At 35.8% G+C, this 13,679-nt stretch overlaps 1 protein-coding gene across 15 annotated transcripts in view; it reads right to left on the bottom strand.

Moving 5' to 3' along the window:
- The window catches only part of SYNE1 (spectrin repeat containing nuclear envelope protein 1), a 280,640-nt gene that overhangs the window by 187,335 nt on the left and 79,626 nt on the right, over window positions 1-13,679 (bottom strand). For all 15 annotated transcript variants that reach the window (XM_083856114.1, XM_083856125.1, XM_083856128.1 and 12 more), the window contains exons 16-26: window positions 10,207-10,371; window positions 8,571-8,723; window positions 8,045-8,188; window positions 7,549-7,722; window positions 6,373-6,531; window positions 4,236-4,400; window positions 3,557-3,691; window positions 2,603-2,761; window positions 2,145-2,353; window positions 1,768-1,876; window positions 384-548 (exon numbers count right to left, since the gene is read on the bottom strand). In XM_083856114.1, the coding sequence (XP_083712240.1) occupies window positions 384-548; window positions 1,768-1,876; window positions 2,145-2,353; window positions 2,603-2,761; window positions 3,557-3,691; window positions 4,236-4,400; window positions 6,373-6,531; window positions 7,549-7,722; window positions 8,045-8,188; window positions 8,571-8,723; window positions 10,207-10,371 (1,737 nt within the window). The remainder of the gene's footprint in view (window positions 1-383; window positions 549-1,767; window positions 1,877-2,144; window positions 2,354-2,602; window positions 2,762-3,556; window positions 3,692-4,235; window positions 4,401-6,372; window positions 6,532-7,548; window positions 7,723-8,044; window positions 8,189-8,570; window positions 8,724-10,206; window positions 10,372-13,679) is intronic.

Below are 13,679 nucleotides of genomic sequence, written 5' to 3'. Positions count from 1 at the left end.
TGATATACATCATGGTTTTGACAATGTTCACTACAAACTGATTGCAAAAAACTAAAAAAAAAAGGATATTTTGGCTGCAAAAACATTTACTCTGTTACTTTCCAATTCTGCAAAGGGAGAACATCCACTATGATCATGTCTTTTTTTTTTTCTTTTTTTTTTTTTTTTTTTTTTTTTTTTTTTTTTTTTTTTTTTTTTTTTTTTTTTTTTTGCCTGCTACTCTCACTGCTTTGCTATCCATGGAGTACAAATTAATTTTCCTTGCTGAAGGCTTGCAGATTAATTAAAAAAACACAGCAGGGAACTTGTGCTTGTGAAGCCATAACTGATGTCATTTTATGTGACATTGTAAGTTGGGAGTTCTTGTGTCCCTCATACTGTACCTCAGCCAGCAAATCTAGAAGTCTCTTGAAGTCACTGGAAAGTTTAAAAAGCTCATCCTCTGTCTCTTTGGCCTCCAAATCAGGACTTAGTGAGGTCAAAACAGCAAGTCTAGATTTCAGCCAGCTGTGATTTTCTCCATGCTTGTGAATATGCTTCCTAATTTCCTACAGAAAAAAAATCAAAACACATTTTTTTCAAACAAACAAAATACATCAATAACTGACATTCATGGCATCAGTTCAAAGATTAGTAGTGTAAACACACTACTTTTCTTTAGCTTGAAATACTAGAAATGTAGTATTTTTCTATTTGCATTCCCTATCTGATTTTGTTTCAGTCAATGGCTAGAATTTTGCACTTCTTCCACGGACTGTACTCCACTACTAATTAGACCGTTCTTTAGTTAGTAGTGGAGTAGTTTTTCCCTCATAAACATTTTTACTTACAGATAGATAGACAGAAGGCAGGTGCCACTTATGTATTTTCCATTTATTGACCATATTTCTTAGTTGCAATTTAAATCTGAGTTGCTGACTTTGCCAAATACATAACTTCACACAATATGAAGTTTTGTGTAACTTTTTTCCTATTTAAATTTGGTTTCTTCCACACCTCTTTTCAACCTGTAGTTCACTTGTATCTTTGTGGCAGTGCTGATGAGATGTTGGCAGCAGTGAAACTACATGAGTAAATCAGACTTTTTGAAGCAGAAGAACCCATTAAGCTAAGGATCTATCAGTTTTATCAAGGTCATCCTAATAATGTTTCTCCATATAGTTAGACTCATAACGTGCTCATGAACCTCACATAAACACCTGAAATATGTAGGTGCTCTTAGTATGTGAAATTAAGGAAAAAAAAACCAAAACAGAAAGAAGGGTTGAGTCCCAAGTGACACAATCAATTGTCGCTTAAAACTATTTTAACTAACCAACTCAATCTTCAGGTATTCATCAGTCTTTCACCAATCACCAGTACAAAACTGAATGGTGGATTATTTTTTCCTCCCTTCTTATACTACTGTAGAAGAGAATTTTTATAATAGAAGGTTTCTTACATGCAAGTAATTAAATGTAAGATCATTCAAAAACCTGCAATCCAGAAACTTTTGCTTTTCTGTGAGCAGCACTTTTAACTCTGCATGCAATAAGATGAGAGACAAATATTTTTTTCTATCTGCCCCTATATTTTTAATGTTCTATATATAGAGGGAAAGGGACCTGTCACTCTCTAAATTATTAAGAGTAAGAACTTCTGCCACATTATGCTGTAACGTGCAAATTTCTCCCAGTAATGCTTTTAAGAATACCAGGAAGCAACAGAGTCTCTGTAGCAAAATAGTTGCACTACTTTGGAGAAGAATTTTATAAGCCAAGGGCTCACCGCCACAGATGCTTTACACTGCTTGTATTTGGCAGTATCATTAACATTTTCCTTTATCTTCTTTAGCTCTCTTTCTGTTGATGAAATCCAACTTGCCAATTCAGAAAACCTAAAACAAGATATCACAGGATGAAAAAGAAAAAAAAAGTTAGACAAAAATCACCACCATGAAACAATAACCTCTCAAGTGTAGGCAAAAAATTGTAAAATCTCTTGAAGTCTCACTATAATTTGTGGAATTACTACACAAAGTATAGTTTTCTACTTGAAGCTAAGATCACAGTATCATTTTTTCCATGGTATTGATCTGTGATGACACATGGAGAAGTGACCATGCATGAGGCTCTGCAGGACCCAGGTATGAATTGAGGTGACACCTGCTCTTATAGCCCTTCCAGGTGTCTGAGTGCTCTGTTAGCTTCCTGTATGTGCTGTCTATCTGGGATTTCAGATCCTTCAGGATTCGCTGGCTGCTCTCCAATGTACCCCTCACTGGATCGGAAACCGGCAGTTTTTGGCACAGTTCTTCAATCCGTTGTAGCCTTTTCTCACACAGGTGGTAAGATCCCTTATCACCGAAGAACAACTGATGGGAGACAAAGCAGAAAATTCAATAGAAATACAAACTGGAAGAAATCACAAAGCATATCTATATATTTTTCATAAATTAATTTTTTTTTTTTTTTTTTTTTTTTTGTTAAAGACCTCAAGAACTGATCTGATATTAGCTGGACAAAAAGAGTTTTGTGGCTGAAGAGTCATTCAGAACTTCTGTTTATTACTGACATTGAAATGTTTTCCTGTGAATGTCCCCATGGAGGCATGGAACTCATACCATGTGTTCCTTGATCATTCTTTCGTTGCCTTCTCTTGATAACACCTTGTTCTGTCGAGCTAGTTCAGCTTTGCACTCCTCCACTGTCACCAGGAACTTGCTTTTCTGCACTTCAATTTTCAAGTGGATCAAATGATATGGGGCTTCTGTTTGAAGATCCTACACACCCACAGGGGCAATAAAGAAGCACAGAGATAAAACACTACTCCCACTACTTCAGTGTAAATTTTCTACAAATAAATAGACTAAAACCTGATGATATAGAAAATAAGACATGTATGTTCATGAACAGATAGGGGTTTGTCCATGTTAATTTTGTTACCAATGTCTTAGATTTATCAAGAAGTTGTAAGTTGTGACCAAAATGTGTGTGAATAAGGCCCATTACAGAGACATCTTCATTCTTAGCAAGACATAGCAAATATTTCCTGTATAAAACAGTATTCACAACTGTTTCCAGAGGTTTCTGCCTGCCTGCTAGTGAGACCCTCATGCATCACTCCAACTTTGACCAGCAATATGCTGTAGCCGGCAAAAAATTCCATAGCTGGTGAGTAGAGTTAGTTCAGTTGTTCGAGTCTTTGGCAGAAGACACAATTTAGGCTGATGGCCTGATGTCTTACAAAATTTGTTTGTTTGGTCAGGAGAGTAACTGTAATTATCCAGCATCAGCATAAAGGAAAAAATCCCAGCACCTGTTCTCAAGATAGGTATCATTACGGCTCTCTGTAGCAGGGGAGAAATAAGGTTTTATAATTAATTTCTCACATTTCTTGAATTTACTTAACAGATTTTCTTCAAGAGGCTATTTGTAGGTGTAGAGGAATCTAATATTGTAAAATAATTTTTCCCCTTTTTTATTTTTTATTTTTTAATTTTTTTATTAAATATATAAGTCATACAGAAACTTTCCAAAACTAAGATTGACAATATCCAGAGATGTCATTCACTAACCTTCCACTGCCGATGGAGTTTCCTTACAGCTTCCTGCAGGCTGTGCTGCTCTTGCTCTGGGAGGATATCAGTAAGTTCATCACACGCTTTCAGAAAGGCATTTAGGACTCTCTGATCCAACTGGTTAAAAAATTCCTGAAGTGGAGGCCAACAGTGAGAAGGTGAGTAGATGAAACTGGATATTGATATGCCAACATAAAGTTACCTAATACACTAAATTTCAATGTTACTTCTGTTCCATTGAAGAACTGATGCGTGAATAAAGGAAATAACTATTTCTAGCCAGTTAAAGTCTAGCAAATTAATTTATTCTCAGCCAGTACACTGAGATGACATTTTAACAAGAATACATTTCAAAGCTACATGCATAAGTTATGGTTAGAATACAGAAACATATTAATGTAAAGAAAAAAGAGCAGTGGATGTGTGAGATTGTCGAAACAGTGTTCTAACTCAAAACCCCACCCTAGGTTTTTTCACCTTCTGGTTGCTTACATCCAATCTTACATCAGTAAGCGAGCTGATCGTTTTCCTTTTTGTTTTTCAATATTAACATTAGTTTGATCTGATCTGTATAACTTCTACATGTGCAAGAAATCCACATCAATTTTAGAATTAAGCAGGCTTTTATGTCATGCACTCAAAGGTTTCCATGAAGAAGGTCAGAGAATTTACTCACGCTATGTTTCCTGAGAAGTTCTTCAGGATTTCCTTTTTCTTTTAAGCAACAATTGGCAATCTGTATTACTTTCTCCAGTTCTGCTCTAGACTCCTCAAATTTCTTCATCAAACGGCTATTTGCTTCTATGTTTTTTCTCCACTCACCAGCTTTCCTGACCATATTCTGAGTCACAAGCAAAGAAAATGAGCTGGCATTTTCACACTGAGTTTTATTTGTTCTCTTTTACCATGAACTTACAAAACATGCATTTTATTTGTGTCACTCTTTTAAATATATGCTTTTCACCATGCTTCTCCCTCTCATGATCTTATGATCCCAATTTTTAACACTGAGGCTTATGCCAATGTCATAATTCAAATAAAAATTAGTAGATTAGATGTCTCTGATATTTTCAGAATGCCTCTGCCATTTGATTAGTGAGTTTCTTTCCTAAAGCTTGCTTTCAAATGTAAAGTACATGGTACAATCAGAAGTTTGACATTTCACTTTTCCTAGCATCAAAATATCACCCCTAACATGACTCAAAGTGAGGGTGGTTTGACCCATGGATCCAACCAGTTCCATTCTACAGTTCCTCTGACCTGGAAGAGGTCTATATGATTATCACACCAGTACATCAGATGTACCAGCACGAAGTTGCTAAAAAGACAGCAAATTTTGTGGTTTAGTTGCTGAAATCCTTCCTTTGCAACCTTAGTCACAGCTCCTCCATTAGTCTGCTTTTTAGTCCACCCCTGTGCACTGCAATATCCAGTGGTTCCAATTTCATGAGCAAGTAAGAAAACTTACCAGGAGAAATGAACAGTTCAGCACTTTAACTGCTGCAAGGTACTTGCATCACTGCTTACAAGTACATCCACCTCACTATTCTCACTGATAACAAACCTCAGTGTGAGGAATTTTAGTGAGTTCACCCAGCCAGCTAATCAAACCTGTTGTTCTCCACTTAAACATCTTGCTAAATCTTTTGTAAATTTTCTGATAAAAATATCTGCATAGTAATAGAATCGTATAGGGATGTATTCTTTACATGAAAAGCTACCAGTTTCCAGCATTTTAACTCCAGTTATGTCACACTTTGCATGATTATACCCTATTTTATAGGGTATAATAGGTTTTATCTCTTTTTTTGTGTTTATTTTCTAACAGAAATAATTAATGTTGAACATGGTAAATTTACCAAGTTACAAGTGGATCTGCTTTTTCTACAATAAGCTGAACTTAAACAATTCTTTCTACATCATAAAGCAATTACAACTTATCTTTAGATACACTCCACAAAATATAAATTTCGAAATTCACCTCTCAGAGAGAGCTATTTACTGATAGGTGATTTTCTGCAGTTTAAAATTCAGCCTGGATAGCTTTATACTGAACAAATATCACCTGAAAATAAATGTAATATGTAGAAATGTAATATGTAGAAATCTGACTCTAAGACAGCCACAGAATCACTGACTAACCTCAGTTTGAGTGGACACAAAGATCATTGAGTTCATCTCTGGCTCTGCATAAAACAACCCCAGAAAATCACACCACATGTAATGGCTAATTTCACCTTAGAGGTGGACTAGACTGGGGCTGAACAGCCTCAAAAATAGCAGTAATAACTCATAACAACAACTAAGGAGGAATATACTTCCAAGGCCACTTTGATAATCTTTGCATTATCAAATGCAACATATTTGCAGCTTTCTATAGTCACAGTCCACTGCATTTTCTGAGGAAATAAAAAGCCCAGCAATAGTAGCATGTGCAAAAGTCTCCATCCTTCCATGCTTTGTGCCAAAGGGGATGTGTAGGAATACAGAAGCAAATTATTAGCCAAGATAATAAAGCCAGGAGAAACAACAAACTGTGCAGCCCTAACAGCAGAATTTCAGGTTCCTCCATCCAAAGGACCCTGAGGCATGTTAAAGTTCTGTAAATCCCAGGTTCCTCTGTGGCAGGATCACCTCTGAGTAAGTGCATGGAGAACATGACTGTCAATCCCCTGACCCCTTATAAAGACAAATCTTTAATTACTAACTTGACATCAGAGAGCAACAGAGTAGCTACAGAGTGATGAAATGTAGGTATAGTAGGATGGATCAGCTGCATATGAACAAATTTTCAGAAACATGCACTTTTTTACCTGAAAAGTAATCTGAACTTGTGTAACTTTCTTCTGAAATATTGACTGATGGAAATGCTGTAACACTTCAGTCGAAGCCACACACTGAAGGATGCTCTGACTATTTCTCTCAATTAGGGACACGTCTTTCTTGCAGTTTTCTTGATAAGCTACCAAATCCTGAAAGAAAGAAAAACATATATCCTTCCTAGCCAGGAACAAAGAGGAAAAAGGTTTGGAAAATAACAGGACAATAAGGAAAAAAGGGATGAGGTCAAAGGACCACAGCAAACAGACTACACAGGTATTATATGGAATAACACAGATAACATAATTTTCTCCTTGAATGTGAAGTATTTTACCTGAACAGATCTCTAGCTATTCATAAAACAATATACAGGCAAGTAGCCAAGCCCTTTGGATAGCTGTAGAGAATGTAGGTCAATACATTGTTCTGTGATTTAATTTTATGGTATTTCTATATTTATTGTATAAGTAACCAACAGTGATACAGGAATGACAGCTCTGAGTAGCAAGTTGAGATTTCAAACTTCCTTGCCTTTCAACAAATTAATCATTCATGTCAGCTTTTGGAATTCAGATTTCATCATAAATCATGTGAAGCCATGAGAAATATACTTAAAAACAAAACAAACAAAAAAGAGTAAACATGCATGAAATAGTACAGGCTGAAAAAAGGTTTTGAAAATCCTATTTTCATTTAACTTTTGAAGAGAGTTCTGATTAGCTCTGAATTCCTCCAGAGAGAAATGCTTATTAGCCATGAAGAAAAATTAATGTTATACTGCAATTAATTTCAAAGAAAGAACTTTTCCAAGCCTCTAAGAAACTTCCATAACTGTCCAAGGAAACCTAGAGAAGCTTCTGATCATGATTTTTCACTTGCTTAATAAAAAATCCAATGTATTTCTTGTACTTTAGTCAAATTTCCATTAGATTAAAAAAAAAAAAAAAGTTTTATATTTGTTTCTTGGATTTAAACCAAGGACACTAGATAGGAACACAAGTTTCAATCTTTTTGTATTATGCCTAGCTGACTTTAGCATAAGGCTACATCTGTTGCCTGAATATGAAGAAATATCTGCTCTGCTTATGGAATTGCAATCCAAATTCCTAGAAAGATAATTGTAAATGCTCAGAGGCAGAAAATGTTTGTAAGATGTTTTTGAAACTTACTTGGGCTTTTTGTTTAAGAACAGTTGTTGGATGTGCTTCAGGATCCAGGATAGAAATGATTTCATTTACTTTTTCAAGAGATTCATAAAAATGCGTAATTTGTTTCTCCAGTTCTTCCAGTGGAGACAGTAGACGTTGGCATTCATACAGCAGGGTACTGCAATATTCCTTAACCTTTTGGTCAAGAAAAAGTTATTGAAGCAGTTGTAAAATTCAATAAATAGCAACTTTTTCTGCATGTAGGTTTATACAGTTGTTACCTACTCTTTTTTAACATAGAGCAGTCCCGATCTTGTATTACTTTTTAATGCAAAGAGTATTAAATTTAAGGGTGGTAATCAGCATTTAAGAGAAGTAATATCTTCTCCACCCTGAATCAATCTATTGTTACAACTGTGTACTTTTTCAAATGCATATATGTGAGAATTCATGCACAGGACCTGACTATTTATTAGCTCAGCAGTCTACAAGATGTAGTAAAAAAAGTATTCTCAACCTTGCCCAGCTGCTCTTTGAGCCGTGTCGAAGTTCCCAGCATTTCATTCGCTTCTTCTTGGGAAACTTCTTTTGTAACAAGTTGCACCGTCCTTGTAACCGCTTTGTACTGAGCTTCCATTGCAGGCAATTTCTGCTTAATATTCTGAAAAAAAGTGTTTCAAAAATATTTCAACAATAGTATTTACGCATTCATGGGAGATAAAAGAGATGGATGAATTATATATATTCGAATTATAAATTATTTTCATCACTGATTTCAGTGAACACTGGATCATATTTCAAATGCATGAAAACTGAGCCAGAGAGGATCAGTCAACTCACCTGAACGTGATTTGAAACCACAAATAAATATCTGAGACAGTGTTTTGGAAATTTGCCCTAAAAATGTCACTAGCAGAATACAATTATATATATTTTAGATATAGCTGAAATATCTAATACTAAAATACTTTCATGCTATCAGAATTAAACAGTTGCGAGTTTCTTTTGAAGGAGGAAGAAAGAAATGAAAGTAAGACACTTACTTCTAAATCTTGCACAAACGTTTTGACATCATGGAAGGAAACTTCTACAGGGTTTGAAAATTTCTTATTGCTTCCATCAATAAAAGCTGTCAAATGGGCCACACCATCCATATATTCCTTCCTCATTTTGTCCAGTTCATCTGCTCGAGCATACTGAAAAAAAGAAGGTAAAGGGAAAAAAACCAAACAACACAATAAAAATCGCCAAACAAAATAAAAAACCCCACCCCAAATTAGATACCTAGCAATTAAGTAATGATTTAATAGAATTAGCATGTTTTCAGTGTGATTGTTTGCTGGAAAAATTGCTTTCAGTGAAATACAATATAATGGAAAGTAATCCAAATTCATCATCTGCATTAGTTTCAATAGTAATGATGCTAAAATGAACAGCATGCATACAGGAGGTCAGCTTCTTTTAAGGTCTGGGGAATGCCAGACTGATCTATTTCTACCCTAGAATCAACAGTTCAATTAATTTCTCACTACCTGCAGTATCAATTCTAAAAATCCAGCAAAGAGAATAGAATATGAAAAGCCTAGAAAAGCTAAATGATAAGGGAAATCTTAAGAAAGGAATGCTGGCCAGGGAAAGGGGAAACACATGCCTCAAAAAGTAGAAAGAGCTGTGTGACAGAAATGGTGAAAAAGCCTGTGAGAAAAAAACCCCACATAGCTAGCATATGAAAGAAGCTGCATAAGTAGAGGAAGAGACATTTACATCAGTGAATCACCCTAAATAGCATCAGCAAGTAAAGCTTGAGAACATTCTTGTCAACAGTCTGGAAAAATTACAATAAAAGAGAGACAATCATTTTTTGCTTTTCCTTTTAACTTGACTGCATAGGAGATAACAATGCCAGTAAAGAAAACAGATTCAGTACCTTCAAACAGGCAGCTGCTATTTTAAATCACTGAAAGGGGACAATATTGATAGCTGTACATTGACAAGAACAAAGAAATTTTCTTACATGTTTATGAAGTGTGAAATAGTTCAGTGTAATTAAAATCGCATCTTTTCTTTGATTTTTAAAGAGCAAATATAGAAATAACAATTCTTTTTGTATCATGAATCTCTTACATGAGATAAAGGGTAGCTTTATTCGTTACTATCAGAGCCTGTTGTAGGTAAGATAGAAGTAAGCTGACCAAAATGGGGAAAAAATTTAGTTAATTAAATTATTTATTGTCCCTGCTTATGGTTGCAGTACAATAACTGGAAGGAGCTTTCATCAAAAATTAGTGAAAATAATAATTTTTACAATTTTCACTGTTTAGCTTTACAGAGCTTTTACAGTAGAAATAGGTCAGTCATTTTCTTTGTAGAACAGTAGAAGTTATTTATACATAACATTCACTGTATCAAGACAGGTGACTATGACGAAAAACTGCAGCTTATACTTGTTGAAAATATTCCCTCACCTGCCAGAAAATAACTGTATAACAAAAAATGTAAATAAAGGAAGAGCCCCAATACAATAAATTACTGTCAGGGAGTAACTTCTAATTTAAATACTGATGAACAGTTAGGCACTTTAGAAAGTTGTCCTATAGTCCTGCTAACAGGGTAATCTGTTTTGCTTGCATGGAAATGACAAAGTAAATATTTAAAAGTAACAAGGGCAAAATCACTTACCTGCTTAACTTGCATAAACAATTCTCTCCATCTTCCGTTTAGCAACAGAAGCTGCTGTTTAAGATCTCTGGAAATGGTCTCATCACATGTTTCAATCAGAAAATTGCCAGCATCATTCATGGCTGTGTGCTGCTGGATCCAATGAGGTAAGTGCCGGAAGAAATCCTGAAGAAGAAAATAAAAACACAGTTCCAAAAACGTTTCAATTAGTCTTTATCTTAAATCACAAAACTAAAATTTAATAACCCACTCATGAGTTGATAAAGACTCACTGAACAATTATCCTCTGAAGCTCTTCACATCAAATATGCCATAATAGAATTTTAATGGCTGTGAACATAACCTGTAGAATTAAAAATTATTGCCAGTTTACTTACAGCTTTAATTTACTCTAGTGAGTGGCTTCAGTTAAACTAATGAAACCTCACCTTAAGAGAAGCTCCATAACTGAAAATGCTGTTAGGGCTCATGTATGTTCTATGTTATCCTTAAACAGTGTGTGGGCTGATAGTAACCTGAGCCATAAACAGGCTGTGGAGAGGATCTTCCCCTGCTTGGAACCACAGCCTGGCCTCTCAGGAGACCTGTGAAGACTGATTTTTTTATCACTGCTTCCTCCTATCTCAGAGCAGGTGAGCACAAAGGGGAAAGAGATGGCTGTCCGTGATTTTTTCCCTCTCACTGACACAGCCTAACAGACTGCATGCATCTTGTAGGGAGGTACACACACATAAACTCGTGGAGAAGACAAAGACCAATTCCCTCCATTCCTTTTCTCTCTTCCAGACAACGGGCAGTTGTTCCTTAAGCAGGTATTCCTGGGCTCTATGTCTCCACCTATACCAGTAAACAAAACAGGACTCAATCCCTGTCTCATGATTGCCCACATCTTCTCTGACATGGTTTCGTCTTGTCCCTGCTGCCCTTCTCTCAATGCACAATTCAATGAATGGCACAGTCTGTTCCAAACAGACTGGATCATGAGGGTGCCTTCTTTCAGGGGGGAAGGAGTAATCAGGACGACTCAAGCTGAACCATGCTACCTGATCCTCAGGATTTAGGAGGAGGCAGTGATCCATTTTTTTTTTTTACAACTATCAATCTACTCTGAAATCCCAAAACTGTTCACCTTCCATGTGACAGTCCCATAGAATCCTTTGCTCAATGGTACATAAGAAAAATTCCTATCCAACCACAATGGCAGTCATCCCAAGTTTCAGAGCTACAGTTCTGAAACTGTTTTTGTCAGAACTCATCCGCATATAAAAAAACTTCAGATGCAACTGTAAAGAAAAAGTCATGTGCTTGTATACTGGTCAAATATCTTGAAGAGAGACTTTAATAACACACAGTGTTTCAATTCCCAAAGCTGAGATCAACAGTATTCAGGTGCTCTGTACTGATGTATCAGTTAACACATTTAATCAGCTCATTAAACTGCATCTGCAGTTTGAGTCTTTTTCCACTTGCTTTGTAGCTAACCTTTATGAGCTAAAAGGCTAACCTTTAAAAGGCTGACCTTTATGAGCACATCCAAAAGAAATCAAGTCTACTGCATCCTGCACTGGTCAGCTTTCCAATGATCAGGCTCACTAGAGGTCAAGAAGAAAAAAACACATGGAGTAAACTACTCACATCCTTATTTCTGCACACTTACTCCCACAAACCATTACCTTCTGCACACCTGGCTGGGGAGTCTCTCCACTTCAGAAGCCAACATAAGATGTGTTAAGTCTAAACAAATCTGGAAGGTACTGGGAAGCTCACCTCGTTCTCAATTAAAACAATGCACCTCTTTTTAAGGAAGTCACCACACGAGATCTAGAAGCTCTCTAAACCCCTTTGGATACTGCTGTGCGAGAGAAGCATGGGAAAGTGCAGTTAGAATGAAATTATTATAGGAAGTGCTTAAGAGGTACTGGAAGTAAACAAAGGAGTTGTAGAAGGAACAGTTGGAAAAATCCAAGGGCACACTGGGGTTTTTTTTTTGCATGATCTTCAGTGCTACAGATTCACAATAAGGTTTCTGAAAACTGAAGCCAACGAGAAGCCAACTGGCTGCTTTCTTTTCCAAATCAAACAGTGGTGCATGCTGGTCTGGAAATGACACAGAGATGATGGAAAGTAGAAGAAACCATGACAGCAGGATGAAGGGCTACTGTGGTCTTTGCCTAGGATAGAATATACAGGCTTTGAGCAATACAGGTAAGGTTTGCACATGAGCCGTTTTATATCACTTTACTGTTATCTTTGTGGGTTTACAGAAAAAATATTTTGAAATGCTTAAAAATATTTTGTGCCATATTCCAAACGATAGTTATCATCTTTCACCTGGTATTCCAGATGGTTTTTCTTCATGGCTGTAAGACTATTAATTTTACAAACCACTATAATAATTGATTTTGGTTTTAATAACCAAATATTAAAACTGCTAAATCAGACCTATCCTTGGAACTATCTAAGTGAACATTACTGCTGTAATCAAATCAAAAACAAGTATATATTGTATGGGTATCTTCAAATTTCTGCTTTGAAAATCTTTGAAGATAAAGTTATACATCTAAACAGAAAAGTAAATGTTTTGATTTTATTCATATACATGGGTTTAAGAATATTTAATTTTAATCTTTGTTTAGTTACTTACATCCACTTACTTACATCAATCATACACCAGTATCACCCTGATCAGCAGAAGTCATCCTTTCTGCCCAGTAATAATTGTGAATTCTATATTATGCCAGATTTTTTTTTTCACTAGTTTATTTTTATTTTAAAAGTGTATTCTATTAATTTATATCAGTTTGAACTAACAAACTTTAAAACAAAAATCTGTTTTCTCATGTAACATGAAATGCTCATTCCTAACCTGATGTCAGTTTGCTATCTTACAACCTATGAGAACCCTGCGTTAGTTTTAAGAGCTGTATAGCTGGGACCAGGTGCAAATTCAGCACCCATTAAATGCAGGACTATTCAAGTCAATCCAGGTTATTACTGAAGGTTTACAAACTTAAATATTAGTGCTTCAGTACTCTAACATTACAACAGGAAAAAAAAAAATACAGAACTATCTTTACAACTGCAGGTCCCCAAAATCAAATGAAATGCAAGGGAAATGGATTAATTAATCAACCATCAAATATAACAACACATACTAATAATACTGCTCTTTGAAGGTAATGAGTACTGAAATTTGTCATCTAGAAAAATCAGTAGAAGTATCTTTATAGGTAGTCCATGATTACTCACTTTGGTGGCTAAGAGCTGTATTTGCCTTTGAGTGAATCATGCAACATTCCTATCTGTGAGCAATACTGCTGCCCTATATTCATGTCAAAGATGACTCTAGCCATGGTCCCACAGATGAGGCTGTCCCCATTGTGCATGTATGTATTTGCCTCTAGATGCTATACAAGCAAACACTGAAACTCCTATGATCAAGGAAGACAGGATGTTGAGGTCTGAGCAAAACC

Source organism: Zosterops lateralis (assembly GCF_965231275.1).
Source record: "Zosterops lateralis genome assembly, chromosome: 3".
Classification (NCBI taxonomy): domain Eukaryota; kingdom Metazoa; phylum Chordata; class Aves; order Passeriformes; family Zosteropidae; genus Zosterops; species Zosterops lateralis.
The sequence above is the reverse complement of the archived record's forward strand: the minus strand, read 5'-3'. Positions and strand labels throughout refer to the sequence as shown.